Here is a 24,581-nt window from a genome sequence, read left to right as displayed (position 1 = left end):
CATGCAGCGAGGGCAGTCCTGAGGGAACGGGCCACTGTGGCAAGGGAAGGGGCAGCATTTAACAGCCTGCTGCCGCAGAGAGACAAAGAAATCCTGTCCAGGCAACTTCTTAGACTCTGCAAAAAAGCTGTGGGGCTCTGATTTGAAAGCTATGCGCAACTCATTAGACACACAGAGCTGAGGGCCAGCTGCGAGAGGGGCTCTTCAGCTGCAGATGCTCCTGACTGGAAGGGGACTTTGGGGTGCTGCGCCACAGGCAGACCAGGCCGCAGGCTGGCTCGCCGGCAGGCGCGGGGGCCCAGGTAGAGGCTGCCTCGAGCAGAGCATGGGGCCAGGCAGCAGCCAGGAACCACAGAGTGCAGCTCACAGCAGAGCCCACATGGAAAGCACAACTCAAAGAAATCAACAAATGTACTTTTTCATTTTATTGCTAAAATCCCTACCATAAATCTCACCAGAGAGGAAGTTTCTGTTTCTCCAGCTTCCTACTCAGTGTCCTTGAGAAAACAAATGACACCATACTCAAAAAAAAAAAAAAAATCCCATAGTGGTTTACTTCGCACTTCCCTGTACCTTGTTATGCTGAGTGCTTCATTTAGAGAAGGCTGACCTCCCCAGCCTTCTTCATCCCAGTGCCCTTCGCTGCAGGGACGCACCAAGGAACAGGTTTAGCTCTGGAGAGAGGAGCCGGGTGGATGTTCCGGCGCAGGTAACCCTGCCGACTCAGCATCCCAAAGGTGCGCGGAGAGTCAGCGTGACAGTGACTGCTGTCTGAGAGGTGATTTTCACAGGAGATATAGGAGTTGTGCTACAAGCACAGAAGCTGTGAATACAGCCATTAAAAGAGAACCAAGTTATGGCCCTTGTATTTCATGAAATACAATTTCTTCCATAGGTCTGGGCAGGGGCCCTGGTTCACCTCACAGCAATTCTATCCAGTGCAAGCCTTCAACCATTTTGTCTCCCCGTTTTTCTTGGTAGGACACAAAAACATTACAGTGGTTCAGCAGGGTGCAATGAATTACCACTTTGAGATGTCCTAAGTGTGTTATTTGCCTTACCTGAACACCCACAGGAGAAAAGGAAAATCTATAGGTTTATTTTGCTGTGTTTTACATAGACTCTCACTAATTCCTGTGAACAAAATGGCACTGATTTGTTTTGCTATCAGCCATTAGGGGTAACAGAAGAAAGGTGGAATGGACTTTGCACTACTTAACAGTCAGCAAGAGAGATGTGCACCACAGGGCTTCATAAGAGGCACCAAAAAGAAGATATCTAGAATATTTCAAGTCATAAAAGCCAACAATAAAAAAGCCCTGATTAGGTAGGAAGGATTGTCTTCAAGAACTAAATGTAAAGTACAGAAACCCAAGGTCAGAATTAGGCTTGAAAGGTTTTGTTTATTAAAGAAATACATGTAAACACCAATACAACATAATACATGTTAAAGGGGAAAAAAAAAAAAAAAGCAGGATTTCTTTGTGCAATTAACTCCAGACTCTGCTTTCTTTAGCTAAACCATTATCTGAGTCAGTGGTAGGGTTAACGAAAACCTGTAGCATCTCAAAGGCTCATTTGTGGTAAGCTGTCTTGTCAAGTGCCCCATTCCTTCTAGTCTCTGTGATCTAGATTCCACACTACAAACACACTTGGAAAAGAAATATTTTAGTGCCATTAACTGAACCAAATGCTTTGCAGTGAGAGTGACTATTCATCTGGTTTCTGCTAGAAAAGCATTCTCCTGCTGCTACTCACAGAAACCAGCTTGTGCTCCTGTGCTATTTTATCCTGCCTTTACTTGCAACTGGCACATGGGCACAACCTGAACAAGAGAGAATTTTAAAGTAACGTGGAAAATATTTTTTTACAGTTATTGCCAGGCAAATGCAATGGGACAGATCAACACAGGCAACATTATCTGGTGGCCAGGCTAGAGAGCCCCAGGGATTGAGTCAGGTGGCCGAGGGAAGGGAGGCTTCCCTTGAGCAATGAGCCCTCTCCGAAGTCACAGCCAGGGCAGTGCTGGAAGGAAGCTCTGGATCAGCTTGGTCTCTGCATTAGAGATTTCCGACCCGCTCGGCGCAGGAAGTTGTTCCTGTGGCTCACCTGAGGGAGTTCCTGTTATGAAGCCAGAGGGTGGTAGGTTGAAACGCAGTTTCTGAGAGTGATGTAATCTTGGACAGCGCTCCGTAGGCAGTGATACTAGTGACCTGGTTACAACCTGCAATGTTGTTACAGCCCCTCTGCTGGCCTGGTGATCACAAGAAAGGGAAGAAAAAAAAAGAAAAAAAAAAAAGAGGGGAGTGGAATAATTTGAAAAGGAAAAAAAAAGTTTCCAGATTTCCTTTGTTTAAGTGAAGCATTTTCCTTTTCCACTTTATTTGAATACACCGACCTGGTGTCTAACAGATGGAGACTGTGCAGATGCACTTTTGGGAGTGCCCATAAAATACACTGCTAAAATACAAATGGAGGGATACTTTTTTTTTGAGTTGTAAATTCAATACTCATTGCTGTCACCTCACTTTCCCAAAGGAATTTGCCCTTTGTTCTCCGGATAAAGCTGGGGAGAAGAAGAAAAAAGAAAAAAAAGAAAGGAGTGAGAGCGAAGGGAACATTTAGGAAAAAAAACACAGATCCACAATCTGTACAAGCATCGCAGCATACAGCATTTGTACGTCAGGAACCCATACAAGCATGGCTGCTTAGCAGCAACAGCAGCGCACAACAAAATATTCTGCGTGTCTTATATTCTTCTCCCATTCTCCATATCTTTCTAATAAACAAACAGGTCAGTTAATTGGCCCATGCCCAAGTCTTACCCACTAGGGTTTCCTCAGAGATGTCACTTAGTCATTTGGCATGAGCAAATCCCAGGCTTCTTCCTGTTAGAGCAGTGGAGTGGGTGAAGGCTTTCTTTGATTTATTAAGACTATTAACAAACAGGAGAGTTCAGAAGCTTCCTCGAGCAGAAGAGCACAAGCAGAAAGGTTTTTTCCTGAAGTAGTAGCTAAAAATAGGACACTCAGAGGAAGTAAAGATCATTAAGTGATAAAGTGGTGGCTGCAGTGATGAGAGAAGAGTTTTTCCTTTTTTAATCTATACATTTATTTAGCACTATGTTTTCTTGCTCCTTATTAGAGTGCTAAAGCAATGTTTATCTGGCTGAGGAAAACAAGATTTCCCCTTCTGTAGTGACTTTAAACACGTAGCTCATCAAATACAACGAAGTCAAAAGTTTTAAACAGACATTGCCAGCCAACAAAGTACAACATTTGACAGCGTTATTTGCCTTTTATATGCTCTTTCCACAGTGGGAAATGATATGCCATTTTCAAGACACATTCCACAATATTATGCAACAGCTTTCTTAATTTTTAATGGATATATTATTTTTAACGTGTCAACTTTTGCATAAAGCATTTTAGTATTTTATTCTGTATATACCATTAATAAATTATTTGCTCCTTCCTCCCCCCATACCTCCAGTGCTGCACTTAGCATAGGGAAATGGTCTACTGACACTATAAAAGATACTTTCAACTGGCACAGTCTAGAAGACACTTCCATCATCAGACAAAGCATGAGGAGCACATTCCTGTTTCTACTTAGTTGACAAGCTGGCAGTGCTAAACATGCTGGCCCAGGAGTTCCATCACAAATCACGCTTTGGTGAAAAGACTTACACACATGTAGCAACCACTTGCTGTAAAAATAAGCTAGCACCCTGTACAACCAGTGATTCCTGTTAAAAGTGTTCAACTTCTGCCCTGACTCTTCCAGCGTCCTTTAGTCATCACGTCCAAACGGTTTGGGACATCCAAAGGAAGCAAGTCAGGGTGCTTCTCTGCCACAGAAACTTGTCCACTTGACCTGAGTTTGTTCAGAGGGCATGCATCATCTCTCATCTCAGCAGATCTGCCCATTCTATAAGGGCAAAAAATGGATGAGATTTGATGTCTTCAACACCAGCAACGCCAGCACCAAGACGCTCCGCAGGATTAAACTGCAAAAGCTTGATATAAAAAGAAAAAAAAAAAAAAAGATTCAGTGAGTAAGAACAAAAACAACTGCTTAAAAGTTCCAGAAAGGTCTAAGGTAAGGGACATCCTACCGTTTTCCTGCTCTATGAATTACTTTCAAGACTGCGAAAGCATACTTGAAATTCCTAAAATCCAGTAAATGGAAGACTCTCCTTTCCTTGAGTCTCAGTGTTACAGTCTTCAGAGACTACTGATCACAGCATGCAATTCCCTGAAGCACTGCACACTGGGACTTCATTTTAAGTGTAACCTCATTTGAAAAAAAAAAAAAAAAAAAAGAGCAGCCGCCAGAGCCTACACCGGTAGAACTCTGGACACTGAGTTTGCTTCATGTTAACCTTTGCTCACATCACTGCATTACAGTTACACTGAGGACAGTGGTCTGTAACTTTCCATTTCATAAACTGTGAGTCGGTCCTAAAATACCAGGATATTACAGCCATTTCTCTATTTCCTACAAAAATAAATAAATAAAGTTTTTGAGTCCTACAAATGGACTAAAAGTGAAAAATCAAAACCCCAGTGAAAGAAACAAAACAGTGTAATGGCTTCATGGAAATTTCCTAAAAATCAGCACCTCATTTGCTTTTTAGTTGTACATCACATGCTGAATTCATGTGAAAAGGAAATCACAATATTTACATCTGTTTAAAGATACCAATCCATATAAAAGGGAATGCAAAGGTAATACTCCAAAGAGACTAACACAGACACACAAAAATATTTTGCAGTTTTAGAGAACTGTTTATACTCTATTCAATTACAGCCAGTACAAAGGCATGATTTCTTTCTTGCTTTTTCTGCAACAGCTAATAGGATAACTTCTCCCAGTTGTCACATGGAACAATGTGTATTCATATCTGAATGCACTCAACATCTAAGTGAGTCTACATCCATAAACACAGGAATTTACACATTTTAAGATGGCTTTGCTATCTGCAGTCATAATGTCACATAGTAAAGGTAGCTCAGTGACAGTGAACAGTGCTGCTCTGGTATCATCCAAAAGCGAGCAGAAACAGATGCAGCCAGGGTCTCTCTGCCTTCTGCTGAAATACAGTCAGCACCAGCAGGAGGAAAGTAAGCATGGACACTTATTTTGTGGAGTTTGTTCTTCCAGAAGAACTTTAATCTTAGAAACCGGATGCAATACAAACTGCAATAGATACCTATTGAAAAGTCATGTTGCATATTTTGTTCATAGTAAAGCCCAAAGGTGCCTGAAAAAAATATTGGGTGCAAAATACCAAACCAACATAAAAAATAGTAACTTCATCTTTCACCAGAAATAAACAGATCTTTGTTTTCTTAGAAGCTGGCTAAATGAAGGAGGTGTTTACAACAAAGTCACCTGCACTGGAAGCCACAGCAGGAGACAGCGTCTAACACAGTTTTCTGTATAGCTGAGCACTGAACCCGGAGAGTCATTCTGTGATGCTTTGACCTGTTTACCCTTGGCAGTAGGGGGAAGGAAAGTCGCAATGACAAATTGCTACCCATGCCAAGAGAGCTTTCTTCCTTTTCCTGACAAGGTTTCCTCAACAATGAATGGCAGCTTCCTTGGATAGTCACACAACAAAATGTGATTTACTAGCTCATATAGCCAAACCTCCACCAAAAAAGTCACCATCTTACACTAGAGGGCTTATAACCTAATGGGCACTGGGGTGACCATTCTCTGAACGGAAATGGCCTTGTAATATATCTGCAAGTGGCAGAGATGTATTTGCCACTTAAACTGCAAGTGGCAAAAGAGACACTTTGGCATACTTGCAAATAGGAAAGACATTAATCTGGAGTGAAGAACAATCCTACATTGGCAGGGAGAAGCGTAGTGGACAACTTCATTTGTCTTCACTTCTAGTCTTAATGGGAGGAATTCACAGAATCACAGAATTGTCTAGGTCGGAAAAGACCTTGAAGATCATCCAGTCCAGCCACCAACCCAACATTAACAGTTCCCAACTACACCAGATCCCTCAGTGCTATGTCAGCCTGACTCTTCAACCCCTCCAGGGATGGGGACTCCACCACCTCCCTGGGCAGCCCATTCCAACACCCAACAACCCCTTCTGGAAAGAAATGCTTCCTAATATCTAGTCTAAACCTTCCCTGAAGCAACTTGAGGCCATTCCCTCTTGTCTTGTTAAAGAGACTCATCCCCAGCTCTCTGCAACCTCCTTTCAGGTAGCTGTAGAGGGTGATGAGGTCTCCCCTCAGCCTCCTCTTCTCCAGACTAAACACCCCCAGTTCCCTCAGCCGCTCCCCGTACGACCTGTGCTCCAGACCCTGCACCAGCTTCGTTGCCCTTCTCTGGACACGCTCGAGTCATTCAATGTCCTTTTTGTAGTGAGGGGCCCAAAACTGAACACAGGAATCGAGGTGCGGCCTCACCAGTGCCGAGTACAGGGGTGAGATCCCTTCCCTGTCCCTGCTGGCCATGCTATTGCTGACACAAGCCAGGATGCCTTTGGCCTTCTTGGCCACCTGGGCACACTGCTGGCTCCTGTTCAGCCGGCTGTCAATCAACACCCCCAGGTCCCTCTCTGACTGGCAGCTCTCCAGCCACTCGTCCCCAAGCCTGTAGCACTGCTGGGGGTTGTTGTGGCCCAAGGGCAGCCCCCGGCATTTGGCCTTATTGAAACTCCTCCAGTTGGCCTCAGCCCATGGCTCCAGCCTGTCCAGGTCTCTCTGCAGAGCCTCCCTACCCTCGAGCAGATCAACGCTCCCACCCAACTTGGTGTCATCTGCAAATTTACTGAGGGTGCACTCAATTCCCTCATCTAGGTCATCAATGAAGATGTTAAACAGGAGTGGCCCCAACATCGAGCCCTGGGGGACACCACTCGAGACCAGCCACCAACTGGATTTAACTGCGTTCACCACAACTCTTTGGGCCCGGCCATCCAGACAGTTTTTTACCCAGCGAAGCGTGTGCCCTTCCAAGTCTCAAGCAGCCAGTTTCACCAGGAGAATGCTGTGGGAAACGGTGGCAAAGGCCTTGCTAAAGTCAAGGTAAACAACATCCACACCATTTCCCTCATCCACTAAGCAGGTCATCCTGTCATAGAAGGAGATCAGGTTTGTCAGGCAGGACCTGCCTTTCATAAACCCGAGCTGACTGGGCCTGAGCATCTGGTTGTCCCGCACGTGTTGCATGATGGTACTCAGGATGAGCTGCTCCATCAGCTTCCTGGGCACCAACGTCAAGCTGACAGGCCTGTAATTTCCCGGATCATCCTTCCAACCCTTCTTATAGATGGACGTCACATTGGCCAATTTCCAATCTGTCGGGACCTCCCCGGTCAGCCAGGACTGCTGGTAAATGATGGAAAACAGCTTGGCGAGTACCCCAGCCAGCTCCTTCAGCACCCTCAGGTGTATCCCATTTGGTCCCACAGACTTGTGTGTGTCTGTGTGATGCAGCAGGTCACTATCTCCTGCTGGATTGCAGGGGGTCGTTCTCCCAGTCTCTGCCTTCTGGCTGAGGAGGCTGGATTCCCTCAGTACAGCTAGTCTTGTTATTAAAGACTGAGGCAAAGAAGGCATTAAGCACCTCAGCCTTCTCCTCACCACTTGTTACCATGTTTCCTCCTGCGTCTAGCAGGGGATGGAGGCTCTCCCTGGTCTTTCTTTTGTTGCTCACATACTTATAGAAACATTACTTGTTGTCCTTGATTGCTGAAGTCAGATTAATTTCCAGCTGGGCTTTAGACCTCCCGATTTCTGCCCTGCATAGCCTCACAGCATCTTTGTAATCACTGTGAGTGGCTAGCCCCTTTTTCCAAAAGCTGTAAACTCTCCTTTTCTCCCTGATTTCCAGCCAAAGCTCCCTGTTCAGCCAAGGTGGTCTTCTCTGTTGCTGGCTTCTCTTACAGCACCTGGGAACCACCTGCTCCTGAGCCATTAAGACTTCCTTCTTGAAAAGTGCCCAGCTTTCCTGGACCCCTATAACCTTGGGACTGTCTCCCTTCATCAAGTGTGGTTTTGCTTTCCTTTAGCTATTTGGGTCCTGTAGCACCTGTGGGTAAGGGTAACCATTTGCCATCATCTAACAGTATAAATGCAGACTATACAAAAAGCGGACTTTTCACTAGTCACTTCCCTTTCTACCTTTGCCAGAAACACACAGACGCAGTGACCTTCGGTGACTTCATGTCACTTAATCAAAACAGGGGGTCCAAACATCTAGTTCTATTTCCATTAATTGTTTCACAGTAATGGCACAGAAATCAACCTGTCACCAGGTCTTTTGACTCACTGAATTTTCAAAATCTCTTTCCTTCATTTTCTTCAAGAATTACTTTTTCCACACTGCTCTGTTCAAATCTACATTTAAGTGATGTCTATTTATGCCTCCACTAGCAACATACTCTTCAAAGCCAAGCAACACAGTTCACACATATCCACTTATTCTACTCAAGTGGAATAGGTCAGATCAAGGCTCCACTTCCTCAGTTAGGTCAAAATTAACTAGAAGGAAAATAGCATTACCTGAAATTCAGGACCCCATACTACAAGGTTATTCTCTCAGTCTTGACTAACTAAATCTAAGAGTAAACTAAAACCAGCAGTCAATACTATTCCCATTAGTATCAGTATATTTTAAGGTTTCCTACTCCACCTTTTGTCCAACCTACCGGTTATCTTCTTATTGCAAAAGTCATTGTATCCACAATTTAAAGTACTTTTCTTAACAACTGGCATCCAGAAGGCTTCTTGGAAGACAGCTACAGATTTTCAACCACAGCAAGGTTTCACAGTAATTAGAGCTATCTTGCTGAATTGACATCAACATTTTTTTAGTATAAATCAATTCATTACAAATGTTTCAATGAACACTTAGGGCAAAATTCCTAAAACATTCATGCATCACCCCCAGGTGTTTCCAAAGCACTGACCAAATTTGTTCTCTGAAGAAATGGCAAAGCACTCCAGTTTTCTACAGAGACACCTGGCAGCACAAGTCAAAGTTTCCAGATGCAACAAGACAGCTGGGCAAAATTCATCAGTGCTGACAAAAGACCCATTCACATTTCTACCAGCAGTTTTCTCTTTTACACTTACTTCACCAGAACAACTTAGGTAGATAAGTATTTGTCCAAGCTACACGTGTAGCTATAGAAAACAAATTTTCCCCTCGGTTACCTGCTGAATCAGTGATCTGGCCTCCTTTGATACATGGTCTGGTATACTCAAAGAAGTGTGAGTGTTTATTCCTGATGGATGGCACTCAACCAGAGTCTGGAGGAGAAAAAATAACTTTAAAATAAATTAAAAAATCGAAGCAGGCAGATGATACATTTATTAACTAAAGATTTGTAGTGTTGGATTATCTCCTAAGTACACATGCAATTTAACACACACAATTAAAACTTCAGTGCCTCCTAGTATGAAGTACTGATTTCTGGGAGGGGTGTCTACAGGCACTGAGGTCCCCCTGGAGACACAGTTTTTGAACATTTACATCTTAGCGCTTGTGCTTTATTGCTCAAACTTGAGTAGTCTGGGAATTTGTTGGACTTTGCTTCTTCGTGCAGAACTGTTAACTAATCACCAGTTCGATTTGGCTGGGCACTCTTTGTCTCAAAATACCGAATTAATGTGTAACAGCAACATATGGCTTCTACACTGTCCCAGGAAACAATACTGAAACTATTAGGGTAAAAATTTTGCAAATGTGCAGAAGGAATGGTTAGAGAACTTTGATTTCATTGTAGTTAAGAGGACAGCATGGGTTTTGGTTATTTTTTCAGTCCTGAGTTTTATATGGCTTTATCAAGTTGTTCTGCTGAAGCTTGAGCATGTTTTGTTTCTCTGGTCCCATGCAGACCAAGCAAATCGAGGGTACTCAGGTCAGCAAAGCACATCACAGAAAGACAAGCAAGGAAATCACAACTGAGAACACCACTTGTGAGAAACTACAGGCCAAGAGTCAGTTTTATTGACTAACTTGCCCCCAGCCCTACCTTCCCGGTAAGGAGTTCAAAAAGAATGGCACCCAGGCTCCACCAGTCACAAGCTTCTGTCTCTTCTAGGATAGCACCAACTTCTAAACATGAGACATTTCAATTAATATTAAAAAGGTCAGTTACACCTTCAAAATTAACATATATTTACAAGGTGACTGTTTAATGCTGACAGAACATATACTAAATACCACAGAGCTTTCATTACGCCTGCAATTTAGTTAGCCCTTTAGCCACCTACAGATTGCATTGTTCAAACACAGCAACACTACATTTAATGCATAATTTGCCTTTTCTGTGCATACATAGGCATTTTCAAGACTTGTAGGCATTAGAGTTAGCATTTTTCTACACTGGACAGTGACAGACAGTAAAGCAAAACATATTTAAAGAATTTACCCTGGTCAGATGAGCTGGACTGACCAGAGTGGCCTGAAGGATTCATAAAAGCAGCACAAGGGTGGTTATGACAGTCTATTGCATCCCTTAATTTTGTCTTAGAGGGCAGGATTCATCTCATGGCTAACTCACACCCTTTGCTGGGATCATTATGGGAGGCTTGTCACAATAGACTCTTTTCTGTTGAGGACCAGATAGAGATGAGAAATCCACTTCAGATAGCCTAACTACAGCCAGCAACTGTGTATTGCTACAGCTCAGCCCAAATTGTACCTAGATACAAAAAGTTGTTTTCCCCAGCATCCAGCCATCATCCAACACTCTTTTACTGCTGTCCATGCACAAGAGACAGTGGAGAGGTGAGATGGAAGTTATAGAGTCCCTTGCCATACACATTCACATCTTTAATAGCATGACGTATGCAGAAAACTTGGCCTTTACTGACTGAGGCTTTAAACTACAAAATTTATTAAATACAAACACACCACACTGTCTGCTCTCAAACAGGCAGAAAAACAGATCGTAATGAAGATGAAATCTTCATTTTGACTGTCAAAAAAATGCAGAAGCTGCACTAAAATAGCTTTGGTGGCAAAAGCCACACCAGCTTCCCAGCAGAGGACAACAATTAGCATATAGTCACATAGTTGTTGCTGTGAAAAGCACTGTGGCATGTTCGAAAAATCTTGCTCATCATTTTATGGAGCTTAGCATGAGCATGGCCAAGGAGAACTACAGATGAGTCACACTCCAGGGTCAGGGAAAGGAGGGCGGTAGCCCCAGACCTCCCCAGATGCAGAGATGCACATGCACACTGAGGATGGGGATGTGCAGAGGGCTGCCCCTCAGGCAGCTGCCACACAAGCTGGAAGATGCTCAGCCTTTTATAGGACTAGGCTGAGGTTGCTGTTGCAAGAGCAACCAGGAAGGATGGCTCAGGCATTGTTTCTTTAGGTAGGACATCCCTGACATTGAAAAGTTTATTACAGTTAATGGTGTTTGAATGCCCAATACATCATTATAAGGGTGCCACACACGAGAATTTATCCCATTCCTTACAGATTAATACTTCTATTAGCACTGAGAAACTTTTACAAATATATAATGGCAGCCACATGAGGAACTGTATCAGCATAATTACATGCATTTTAAAAAGTTTTAAGATCCCAGGCAAGCATCCAGATAAAGCTGAAATTACAGTAAATTGAGAGAAATTGTGTAAAAATCAAAATATGTTCTTGCAATTTAATTTTACATCCCTTTAGAAAGGCAGACCTTCTAGGTAACTGTCCTTCAAAAAAGAAAAACAAAACCCCCAAACTCAGGCCTTTCCACATGAACCAGCTGGAGAAAGGTTTTCACAGCATCTCTCAAATGAAAGCTACTGAATAAAAATGCCTTTCCAGTCTGCTTGTGATTTCCTAGTGCTGTATGTTCCAATAATGTACATTCAAAAACTAGATAAGATGAATGGAAAATAAAATCTAAACCCAAATACTTAAGGCTTCCTTAGAGCAGAGTTTTCTTTCCCATGTGGCTTTAATCCTGTGGATATTCTAGACTAAGAGAGCTTTCTTACAAACAAATAAAGGTTTCTATTTTTAAATTAAATTTCATAATACTCCAGAATGAGGACAGTAAAGCTAAGAGTTAACTGACTACTGTCTTCTCAGTTCCTGTACTACCATTAACTTCCCCATATTGACACATCTTAAATGCTAGAATAATGCCACAAAAGGAGATAATTCATTCTTCCCCAAAGACATTCAGTGGGGATGGGCCTCTTGAGTTACAGCCCAATATATATAAAAAAAAAAACATTCTAAAGGAGAAAAAAACATCATTCTGAGCACAGGGAAAAGAAATATTACCAAAAAAAAAAAATCTGAGTTTTGGTATTATTTCCTTTTATGTTGTCAATCAGGTACTGATCCAGTTCTTTGAAGCATCAAAGTCACCCTGTCTTCTTTCACAGAATCACACACTGTACATTATGGGAAGTTGATGTAACCTCACTTACTTCACTGATGAAGAAAATGGACAAAGAGTAAGAGTCGAAAAGTAAAGTGGAATCCACTTCTCCAAAATCCGAGCTCATACTTTCAACCGTTAAGAACAGTTTCAATATATGCCAAGTAAAACAAATGTCACTGCAGATCTCTTAAGACAGCAGCACTGAACTCTTCCATCCACTTTTGACCGTAACCAAAATGACACAAGTGGGATAAATTGAGAACAGTCAAGTACACAGACTTCTTCCTGGGCTGAAGGGCTCTGGCTGGGTTCTCATGCACACAGCAGAAACTGCAAGACAAGTCTTCTGAACCAACACAGAACAGAAAATGAAACATTCAGCTGAGGGGAACATCTGAGTATTCTTTTTTACAAAAACTAAATTTTAGCTCAACTTTTCTCCTATTCCCTAATGTCTGTTTTCTTGCCTGCTGCTTTCCCTAGGTCCCAAAGTTTACTTCAGATCAAAACAAATGTTTTCCTTAAAAAAAAAAAGACAAAAAATCATTGTGAGTACTAGAAATAAACATGTGTTGTTTACATTCCCTTACTTTGAACAGGTCACATTACTTCTGATGCAATATGCTGATCATAATAAGTTCAGGATATCACATCAATATTACTGCATTTTATCTTGACTACACATCATGGGAAAATTTAGAAACTATAGATTATGAAGTGCTTTCAAGTGATACAGAGTAGCTAGCTAATGTAATATACCACACAGGGCATATGCTTTTTTTAAAGCTTTAATATTGCAATAAATCTGAACTACAATATCTGCCTTCACTAAGAAAACATTTTCATCTCAATCCATCAGCAAAGTAATTTAGACAACAAATGGTAGCGACCCATAAGCTTAAGTGAATAACATGGGGATATTTGTGCCAATTCTTTACTTCACGAACCTTGAAATCAAGGACCTTATCCACGTTTGTACAAACATAAATGTGCGCAAACATGTGAATGGTGTTGGTGCTTCTAGGACTAGCAGTATAAACTGCAGAAAAAAAATTTCATATAATTCTCAAACACAAAATCCTTTTAAACTGGAGAAATAAGAATAGGGTGGAAAAAAAAACCACTCAGCAGCTTTTCTAACTTTACTGCAACTTCCATAAAAGTGAGAGCTTTCTTCTCTCCCCCTTCCCGATGCATGTTCATACAACATCTAGCACCAAGTAGCACATATCAACAGCAGTGCTGAATTCCTGCACAGAAGCAATTTCAACAGCAGCCATTGGGGTAACTGAAGGGAAGATTTGTAAAACACTATCAGGTTCAGCTAGAGACTGATGGTACAAGTAAACACATTCACTACCCAGCACTGTCCTCCTACCAGAGCAGCTGGTCTCAACTGAAAGGCCATTTCTTTATGGTTTCCATACTTATCTCAATATTTGCATTATACACAGTAACACCTTAATTCCTGATAAAGGAGCCATAGTTGACCATGCTCTGTATTTCTAAATAGAAGCGCCAATTCTAAAGCAAAAAAGCAGAACTTCACCTCTCTTGAACACACATCCTCGATAAAGTTATTAACCATAACACCGAGGCTGATTTTCTCATTCTTTCTACAGCACTTTAACCTGAAATATACCCTTCATGCTGGAGGATTTCTAAGGCTTTTACTACCACACCTCAAACACTTTCTCAGTTTCCTCCAGGGCTGACAATAAGGCCTCCCCACCAACACACACAGTGGTTAACATAATAGAAGACAGGCTTAAAGGTGGACTTAGACATTCACTGCACAACTCAGACCAGATGCCTTGCGAATCACCAAGAACAAAGGTGTAGGATAAACTGTAACATCCAAAAAAAAAAAAGGTATCTGAGGTCAGCTCACAAGAATATACAATCTATGAGGAAGTACTGCTCCTCCAAACACCTAATAGTCAGGAAGGGCTTTGCATTGAGGTGGTTTTCCTGGAATTAAGAAGGGAGCCATTTGACTCTTGAGACATAAGGATTTCAAAACCTGAGGAGGCCCTTTCCCTTACCCCGTGTTTCAAGCAGAAACAGCATACCTTCAAGTACTGTTTCTGCACTGATAAGAAAACAAGGAGACCCATCTGAACTACCATCAGATGTCTGAAACCATTCAGGAGGAAATGGACTTGTCCAACATCCTGAAAACATCAGACACAATATTTTTACCTTCTGTGGCCAATAAGGTAAACAGTGTTGCGCAAAAAAGCCATTAGAGTCGCTTCAGAAATTCTATTTACCTTACACTCATTTAATTTTTAAAGCTTACTATTTTATCATATTTTAATATCTATACGTGTAAAGAAGCATTTGCAGAGAACCAAGTAAAATGAGTCCAAGCTAATTTACTCTAGGCAGACTCAGTCAGCCAAGATATCATAAGATACAGTCACTAAATAACACATCACACAAGCGATCTAGCCATAATGCTTTGCCTAAAATGCTTTAGCAATTTATAAAACACAATATTGAACCATCTATAGTTAAGTATAAAAAGTTTATCATGGTCTTTAAACAATAAAGTAGTGAGGCAAGTCCAATGAGCACCTGCTAAAATCAAATGGAGTATGAAAATAGGAAGTTTCATCTTAAAGGTATTCAAAAACATATGAGCATCTATGTTCCTCTTTGGAATAAATTTCCTCATGTCACTAAAGAAAAAAATAGAGGGAACTGTGCTTTTTCTTCGTTTTAGCAACCCAAGATGGAATCAAAACTTCCTCTAAAATAATCAGGTGACAAAAGAGACAAAGGAACTTTTACTGCTCTGTTATCAAAACAAAGCAAACACTAATTAACCTTTCAGCTAGCTCCATTTATTTTCAAAAGGCATCTTCTATACTATTTTTAAGTTTTAGCCCCATCTGTAATAATAATAATACTGCTAATTAAAAAAATTAAAAAAAAAAAACAAAAAAAAACCCAAACCAACCACACCACACTGGTAAATTACAGTTTCTGCCAGAATTAACTGTATTTTATGTCAGCCAGACTAAAATATCAGATTTTTACAAATCAACAGCTTCGGTACTGCCTGTTCTGGTTAGAGTCTACAAAAAACCCACAGGAACATGTATTTCACCTGAAACACATAGTGTACTGACAACAAGCCTGAGTGCCAAACCACATCAGATTATTTTCAGAATACACCTGATTCTCTCCCCAGACCTGTGCTTTCAATTACCTACTCCAGATTCATGACATCTTGCTCTTTTGGGAGCAGTGAGTTGTGATTGTTTTCTTTGGGACACTCAGGTGTCTTTGGAGAGCTGTCCCACTCCAAATGGTTATTCTAAAGTTGTTATTCCCAGCTTCACAATAATCAGTACTCTTTCTGCAGCTCCAGACCTTTCCTCGTTATTCATGCCAGTGAAATATTTTTCCTTTTAAATGTTTAGTCCTGTTTCCTATCACTAGGACTTTTCAAATCAAGCTAGCCCATCCTTCTGTCTCTGCTCCTCAAAGCTCATTCACCTGCCCTGTTTTTCCTTTCCTTTTTAGGATTATCCTGAGACATTAATGTCACACAAAAAGCTAGGACAGAATCAGAGATAAAATCTAGGAAGTCCAGTCTTACATGATAACCATGAGACCAGCCCACCCCTCGACACCTCTCAGGGTCAATGGCACTTTAATCTACCACAGTTATTTTGCTTCTTAAACAATCTACTCAAATTAAATTACTATAATACAGAATAGCAGATTTAATGAGTGCCTGCAAACTCCTACTGAAAAACACATACACAAATAATGTGCAGGTTTTCCAGCATCAAATATCTATTTGGTAAACAGAGACAAATAATTTTTTCCTTATTCAGTAAATAAAAATTATAGCATATAGTCTAATAATAGCAACCTAGCAATTTTTATTTTCATGCCGTATGTTTTAGGTTATCAGCTGCACTTTGCATCTGTATTTTCAATTGTCTAAGAGCAGAAGTAACATCTTCATTTGGGAGTACAAAAAACAGGTAGCACATTGAAGCGTTTTGGGGTTTTTTTGGAACAAAATCCTTTACCCACAAAGCCTTATTTTTGCTCAGGTTTTGCATTGTGTACAATTAGTAGCAGGTCAGATAAAACTAAATACACCATAAATTTATGTAAGGGCTTCTGTGAAGGCTAGCTTCTGTAAATAAGGCTTGATTATAGCACGCAGCTTATGAAAGCATCAGAATAATATGATGCATTACTGATGGCCAGTTTCTTACTTACATTTTCTATGAAGTTAAGCTCCCTTTGGGTTTACGATCTCAAAACGCAAACCTCCAGTTTTTAGTAAACACAGTCTGGTGAAAACTCATTGTTTGGACAAGACAGAAAAAAGACTCCAAAGGCAGCCCAGTTCTGAAATCTCATCCTCTGAAAACACTACAGGGATGAACGACAGAACACATCCCTGCTGCTGGAACGAGAACTCGGAGAGTGTAAATAAAACATCTCATTCACACGTTGTATTTACACAAGATGTTAGACCAGCAAGCTGCTTCTATAACATGACACTTCACAGGTTAGACTGAAAAAGTACCTAAAAGGTTTCTCTCTATGAGTAAATCCTTAACTTATTCTGTTTCAGTTGAAGACAGTCTTGACTAGACGGTGGCTGTAGACAGTTTTGTCTTTCTCACAAGTATTAAGCATACTATGAAGGGGCTTTTTTTTTTTTAAGCCACCAATTTGATTTTAAAAATCACCACTATCAAGAACGGAATGTAATTATTACTGCATTTAAAAGGTAGCAACTCTTTATATTTAAGATCACAAAGTTGACAAAATTGATACTTAAATAACAGAAGGTGATCATTTGCATTTCAAAATTCATCTATCTTCCTTTTCCTTCAATTAGACCAAAACATGTTGATCCACAGGTTTGTGTGTGTGTTTGTTTCTTTTTTAAACTTATTTATAGAGCAGAATAATGGCCCCCCTGCTAGGCTGGCATTTGCTCAAGTTTCTGTCCGTGTAAATTGAATCTGTTACTGGAATTTTCCCCCCTTCTGAATACCAAGGCACATTAACCAAGAGATAAAGAGATACATTGCTGATACCATCAGGCACCAGGCAGGTGGATAATGCGAGGGATTTTTTGTTAGTTTTTGTGGGGGTTTTTGGACAAATATGTGATAAGAGTTCTCAGGGGGCATGGAGAGCAAAGGGCTGTTTAAACAGAAGTGAATCATTCTCATCTGATCTGCTAATAACTTTGTATTCAGGCATCAGCTGATTAGCATACTTTAAAACATTCAGAAAACAAAATTACTGTAAAGAGGAAAGTTGAAGAAAAAAACCCCACAAAAACCTCACATTAGTCACCTTAACCATATTAAATAGGCAGAAATTCTCAGTTACAAGTGCTTGATGTCTTCTTTAAAAGCAAATAGGTTATTCTTGGCCAAAATCCCCACAGTTTTACTCGAAGTGGTGTTGAGTTTATAGGAGATGATTTATAATCCATCACTTCCCTTGTGGGTTAGAGAAACAACATTTGACTTATCATAGGTGAACAGCAAAGATTTAGTTTGGCCATTAATCAAAGTGTAGCACAGGCGCTACTTTTAAGCATCTGCAGATAGCTTTGTTGTTACAGTAGTTGGTTCAGCATGAACTTTTTTTTTTAATCGAGTAGAACTATGCAGGAGTAAAGAGAGTTATCCAGCTTCACCAACAGATTCAACAGCACTGTAACACACCACGACTCTGAGCTTGCGAGTACAATTCTTGATATGCAAATAATTACAAATAAACCGCATCTTCCTTCTTACGTGAAGTTAGGCAAATGAGAGCCAGCAAGTGCAACAGCAAAATCCATTAATGGTACAATGCCACCTGCTGTCGATAGTGGAGAAGTGCCACTTCTTGCAACAGATTTAGCTTGCTTTTAATTTATGCACGATATAAAATGAAAATTGTTATTTCATACAAAATTAACTATATTGCTAGCAGGGAATGTAAACTATCTCTTCCCTCATCTTTTTGACACCTCTCCATTTATAATGTTTGCATTTGTTCTGTTATTTTAAATATACAGTGCATAATCTTTTTCCTACATATGCAGTCACATTGCCTCTTCACTTTTCATAGGATAACAAGAGCTGAGCAAGTCCTTGCTATTCACCATGGCAAGGACCTCAAAACCACTTCTGTACCAATACTACCTTGCTTTGCTTCAATACAAGGTTACAACTTGGGGTACCGAAAGCCTCAAATACAAAATCCTAGATCCCACAAGCAAGCTCCATGTAGCTGGACCTCTATTCTCCCCTGGGTCTGAAAAGCTTCAACATTAATACAGTTTTATTACTAGCCCCTCCAGGAATTAGGTTCTGATATATAAACTGTAGAATTTAGACTCCATGTTTTCTTTCAATCAATAAAGCAACTTAAAAATTAAATATGTCCTCAGGCACTTAACTGCTAAGCACTTTATAACTTGGACTGTAAAAAGGTAACACCTGAAACCTTAATCAATTGAAAAGATAAAACAATTTCAAATACATTTTTATATCTTTCACTTAACTCTACAATACAATTTCCTACCTATTTTAAATTGAAGATATCCTGTGACCTGTTTAAATTTCACATTCATTCTCTTCTCTGCCTCCAAAATTTGCTCCTCAAAAACCAATGCAGAAAAAGAACTGCATCCCAAGACTCATCACCTGTTCTCAGTCTACAACACCAGACCCTAAAAGGCAGTATTTGATAAAAGACATCTTCCCTTTCTTACATACTTTTAACAAGCGTATTTAAGTAACAAAACATTGAAATCACATAACATACAAGTTATCATACCCAAATCCTATTCTAACCCGAACTCTTGATGAAAACACACACCAAGCTAAACACATGGAGACAAAATTTGGCAAGTCAAGTTTCACTCATCCTTCAGTTAGGAGAGAAAAAGAGAGGGAAAGCCGAATACCCAGAGGTAGGGCAACACAGCACACAATACTGGAAACACCAGGAAAATTTAAAACAAGATAAAGACTCACTTTGAGTCACTTTGTTTAGTCACTATGTTGTGTTATGATAAGAAATCATAAGACCTGATGAATTTTGTGAAGATCACTTGTTCACCTCTATAAAAGTGCAGCCCTTCCTTCAGGAGGAAAAAGGCAAGCTGTGAGAAACATTATGATCAGTTTTAAAAATCAACTTTAAAAGAATAAAAACCCTGAACTTGTCAGTTTCTCGAAGCAGCTTGAGGAGCAATGCTATCATGATAAAAGGGAGACATGGGTTCCAGGAACATGGTATACTCCTTAAAATGAAAACTAATCATCAAAATAAGGTGTTGGGGGTTTTTTTCTGTAACATTGGAGCCTAAAGAAAGCCCACTAACATGATTATATTTTTAATACTGATCAAAAGCTCTAGAGCAAGATTTAGCAGCAGCAGCAGACCTAAGAAAAAGCTGCTTTGAACTCAGCTATACACCATTATTGAAGGTACAGGTATTAAATCATTGCTCAGAATAGAATGGCACTTGGCTCCAAAATATGTTCTGTACTGCTATGTTATACCAAGTATGACCCTCCTACGCAAAAATTAGCACAAAATAGCTACACTAAAATAAGAGTACAGTTTGCAGAGATAATATTAAGATCAAGAAGTATGAAAGGTAAGAATCATAGAGCAGTATCAGTTCAGCCATCTTGCATATATCTATTATTTGCATTTTCAAATCTTCATCTTGTAGCTCCCCAGTTACAGACACACAAAACAAACTGCAGCTTGGGGTAGGGCAGAGAGGGCGGAGAGGAGAGGGCAACTTAACCAAGAAGAGCCCGGATGGATACCACACCTGTGCTGTGAGGTGGAAATAATGATGGTGAGGAAAACTTTATTCTTGCATTTGGGGACTTCTAAATATTATTTCAACTGCTCCCTAAACACTTAATTACTGCAAGAGTTGGCTGGTTGGGGCTTAAGGGGCAAAAAAAGTCTCTCTTTGGATCCTCATTAAAATACAGAAAAATTAAGCTTTGACTTTCACAGCTCATTAATGATGACAGGGTGGGAAAAGACTGCACTTCCATCTTTGCTACTACTCAACTAGGGAGCGCTTTGTACAAAGCTGGGTTAGGGAGGCAGGAAAATGCCTCTTTCTAACAGGACATCATGTACGTTGGCAACCAGGACATATTTCTATTTAACAATCACAAGAGTTGCTGGGATTTCCCAATTTTCATGTTCTTGAATTAAAGTGGGGTGAAGGTAGAATGAAGGTGCTGGGTTTGCTTTGATAGGTAAAAAGAATTCTTTTCTCTAATACCTGCCCTTTTGACTTGCACCTGGATAGAAAAGATTTTATTTACTGTTTATCTTAAGAGGCTGGCATTCAAATTTTTGTCGAGATCCTACCACCTTTATTCACAGATAGCAGTTCCTTATCGTACTTCAGTTGCAGGACTAAGTCACAGAATAAACACCTGATGCCAAACTAAGTTCAGAACTTTCACTGCCGGTAACTCCTACTCTAAATTTTTATGAGCACATTTCTTTCATAAATTTTTCTGAGCTTAAGGACTACCTGCATGCCAAGTTGCAATGTCTAGCCAGACCACACGCTCAGCAGAAAGAGTATGTCAGTATTTCAAATTCAGAATAAAAAAACAGAGAAACTGAAAATCTGAATAGCCTCCCGGTAGTCATTTCAACTCTAAAAGTAAGGCATTTTAAGCTATCTATGAAATTTTTAAAACATGACATTATAAGTAAAACACCTGATTTTTGGCTGTCACTACCATTTGACCACTATATTAGCAGAAAATAAAATTTGGAAAGGGCAAAAGAGGGAGGGCTCAGTTTCCATTGCCATCCTTGACATAAAAACCCAAGAGATACTGATTTTATCACCGTCATGATTGATGAAAGCAGTTCTAAGAAAAGAGCCCTCTAAACTATTTCAAAGCCAACTGTAGCTCATCAAAAATGTCAGAGGCATCTCTGAGCCTATTAGGGTTGTATTTTTCAAACTGATATGGCTTTTTTCCCCCCATGTTCTTTGCAGGTATAATTTTTTGCATTTTTAAGGCTCTTAGTGTCATCTTTTCAGTCTGCCCTTTCCCTTATTTGCTCTTTTCAGTTATCAAGATGTACTCATACATAGCAAATAACTGCAAGAAAACAAAACATTACTTAAATTTACTTAAACAAGACATTCAATACAATTACACTTTATGGAAATGATCTAACAACCACCACCACACTTCAACAATAAAGCAGTTATGAGTCCTCTAGCTTTTTAAGACATTCAGGAAAAAGCAAAGAAAATTCAGATATTGCATGATCTCGAGCTCTATACTATAGAGGTTCTGTGAGAAAATGAAAGCTGCTAATCTACTTTCCAAGTGAAACATTGTAGGTGATTGCTCTAACCTGGGGCACAGTACATTCTCTCTATGGCATCGTTGTCACAGGAATCTTCAACCTCCCTCCACCTGCTAAAATACGTTAGCTGAATGTGTCCTAAAAACAAAACGACAGGAGAAATCAAAACATTTTTCCCTTCCATTTTCTGCAGAAGTGAACTGTAATTACTCCTTTTGTAGCTAAAAACAGTATCATTAAGAATAATGGCATCATTAAGTACTAGAAGCTATTACTGGGGGTGAATTTGCTGCACTGATAATGAAGCTCTAGACAGGAAATGAAGATACTAATTACAAGATAAAACGCCTACTCAGTTAATTGGAAGCAACAGCGAATAAAAAGAAATGCATTTGCAAAAGTTCCTGACCTCTATCATTCAATAAGATGTTGTTTGGGTTCAAATCGCGGCACACAATTCCTTCTCTATGTAAAGCATCAAGGGCTACAACCATTTCAGCTGCCCATCTTTGAATGCAATCCTCTGGGATATAAAACCTGGAGGTTATCGCTAATCTTTCGTCGAGGTCCTGAAAAATCTGATGTATCTCCTTCTCCCCTGCTACTGCTATTTTGTCTTCCCTCTTTGGTGTTGTCTTTTTACTTTCAGCTGCTGGTAACAAAGCCAAGTCTGTTTCCTCTTTCCCAAAGTCTTCAGTTTGATCAGAAAACAGCAACACTGCTTCATTTCTTAACATTTCTCCATCCAAGCTAACATCTTGAGCACCTGAGAGTGGGTTGGAAACAAATAAATTTTCTTCTTTGCTCGTCACGTTTAAGGAGCAGGGTCCAAGCCCCTGAAACACAGCCCCGTCTTCTGAACTACCTACCTCTTGGTCAGATGTAAAGAGGGTCCCAAGAGCTCCCTGAGTGACACCACTTTGTCCATTTGCTTCCTCACAGGAAGGATCACCCACTTCTGGTGCCACATGATTTGGCTCTTGATCAAATGCTTTGCATGTCTCTGCAGAATTATTTAATTGTAAGACATCAGGTGTTTCTAATAACTTTACTTCCAACATGTCTCTATCAGTTTTTGTAAACTTTGTTGGCCTTGACACTGCTGCCTCTTCTGTTTCATCAGACATACCAGGTAAGTTTATTAGGAGATCAGGCCTTCCTTCGTCAATGCTATTTACATCATCAAAAGCAGCATCCTTAAAGGAGATAACTGGCACAGAGTCGTTTGAACCCCTGCTGATGGTATCATGAGCTCTCACACCCATTTTGTTGTCTAGAGCATCCAAGCTTCTGTCATGATCTGAGACAGAAAACAATGGCTTCAAAGGTTCTGATTTCAGGTTATATAATTTTTCTCCAAAATCAAGCCCCAGGAGCTCACTAGTGCTATCTTTGCTGTCTATCCTGAAGAGTTCCATAGGGCTGTTCTTTGATTTAGTTAATGAGTCCAATATCCTAGTAGGGCTAGCTATTTCTGACTCAGCATCGTCAATGAAAAGCTTTTGTTCCTGAGATGCAACCTGAGAGGTGAAGCTATCACTGCCAGTGACACTGCATTTCTGTAAGCAACTTCTCTCTTTGGTATTCAGACCTTCACTCTCCAGTTTAACCACCGGTTCCTCATTTAGAGAGCCAGAATCAATTTTTTCTTGCCCATATTCATTGCATAATGTTAAATAACTAGTAGTGCACTCTTCTTCTGAGCTGGATCCTGAGTCCATCCATTTGGAACTCTCTTGGCCATCATCCTGGTTGCTGCTGTCATCCTGAGAGCTCGGTGTTAGGCTGCTCTTCAGCGGGACCACCTTCAGCGTGCTCTCCCCATAGCTTTCTCTGGAATCAGTGCTGCTACCAATTTCTTTAGGACTTGGTGTTGGCTGCTCCAGGTAAATTTTAGTTGAACTGGATGTTCTGGGTTCAGGAATTTCAAAGCTCTCTTCAGGACTTCTGTTTAAGAACTTACTGACGTAAGACCACAGTTTTCCTCCTGCAAGAAGAGGGGGGGAGGGGGGAGGAAATCTTTTAATTTTACTCAAAATAGTATCAGTTCCACTATAAAACAGGCTAATACCCTCATTGTCACAATACATTACCTCCTTATGTCCATAGAGCAAGCTGGATCTGCTTCCTTCCTGCTACCTCAGAAGGAAATAAATACAGGGACCAAAACTTCCTTTTCAAGCAATTTGTATTAATATATAAATATTTAAAGAGTTGTATCTGAGATTAAGCTTTTTTATTTTAAACTTCAGTAAAGTCACATTCCAGAATCTGTCTCAAGTTACATGGTGGTGACTACTCTCCTTCTGCTGTCTCAAAAGAAAGCAAAAACTAGGGAAGATCAAATGGTTTAGTGCCCATCACCAGTTCTGCCTGTACTGAACACTGCTCTGTCACAGCCCCAAGCTCATGAACAACATTAGGGGAGACAGACTAAAAACTACTAATTAGCAGGTTTGGCAAAGGGAAGGGAATTACCTCACATTAGGAGGATGTTTTAAGGGTCTGTTTCTCTCTTTGGAAAAGTGGATCTTGTTAGTTAAATATGGATGTGTTTCTCCCTTTAACTTCAGAACTCAAGAAAGGATTTATCAATACTCTAAGTTACACTGGCAAAACAGTTCCTTCACATCAAAGACTCATCAAGGAAAGTTACAGCTCCAAAAGTAATGATTACACTTAAAAAATACAAAATAGGACTCCTTACGATTCCAAATAGTGTGCATATTAAAAAAAAGCTTACAGATTACAAAACATAATTTGCAAAAAAAAAAAATCAAGAAGTTACTGCATCTCTTGCACGTGTCAAAGACTTAGGCTTAAAGCC

General features: G+C 40.3%; 1 protein-coding gene across 10 annotated transcripts in view; it reads right to left on the bottom strand.

Annotated features, from left to right (window-relative positions):
• Positions 1 to 1,343: 1,343 nt before the first annotated feature.
• The window catches only part of RPS6KC1 (ribosomal protein S6 kinase C1), a 92,248-nt gene continuing 69,010 nt past the window's right edge, over positions 1,344 to 24,581 (bottom strand). For 7 of the 10 annotated variants that reach the window (XM_074897196.1, XM_074897198.1, XM_074897201.1 and 4 more), the window contains 5 exons: positions 22,164 to 23,741; positions 21,803 to 21,892; positions 10,016 to 10,098; positions 9,195 to 9,290; positions 1,344 to 4,018 (listed from right to left, as the gene is read on the bottom strand). In XM_074897196.1, the coding sequence (XP_074753297.1) occupies positions 3,908 to 4,018; positions 9,195 to 9,290; positions 10,016 to 10,098; positions 21,803 to 21,892; positions 22,164 to 23,741 (1,958 nt within the window). In that variant the 3' untranslated portion in view covers positions 1,344 to 3,907. Of the gene's footprint in view, positions 4,019 to 9,194; positions 9,291 to 10,015; positions 10,099 to 12,434; positions 12,735 to 21,802; positions 21,893 to 22,163; positions 23,742 to 24,581 lie in introns of those variants that run through there. The other 3 variants (XR_012632919.1, XR_012632920.1, XM_074897202.1) reach the window with 3 other exon arrangements.

This window comes from Athene noctua, chromosome 1 (assembly GCF_965140245.1).
Source record: "Athene noctua chromosome 1, bAthNoc1.hap1.1, whole genome shotgun sequence".
Classification (NCBI taxonomy): Eukaryota; Metazoa; Chordata; class Aves; order Strigiformes; family Strigidae; genus Athene; species Athene noctua.
This window is presented reverse-complemented; position numbering and strand designations above follow the sequence as displayed.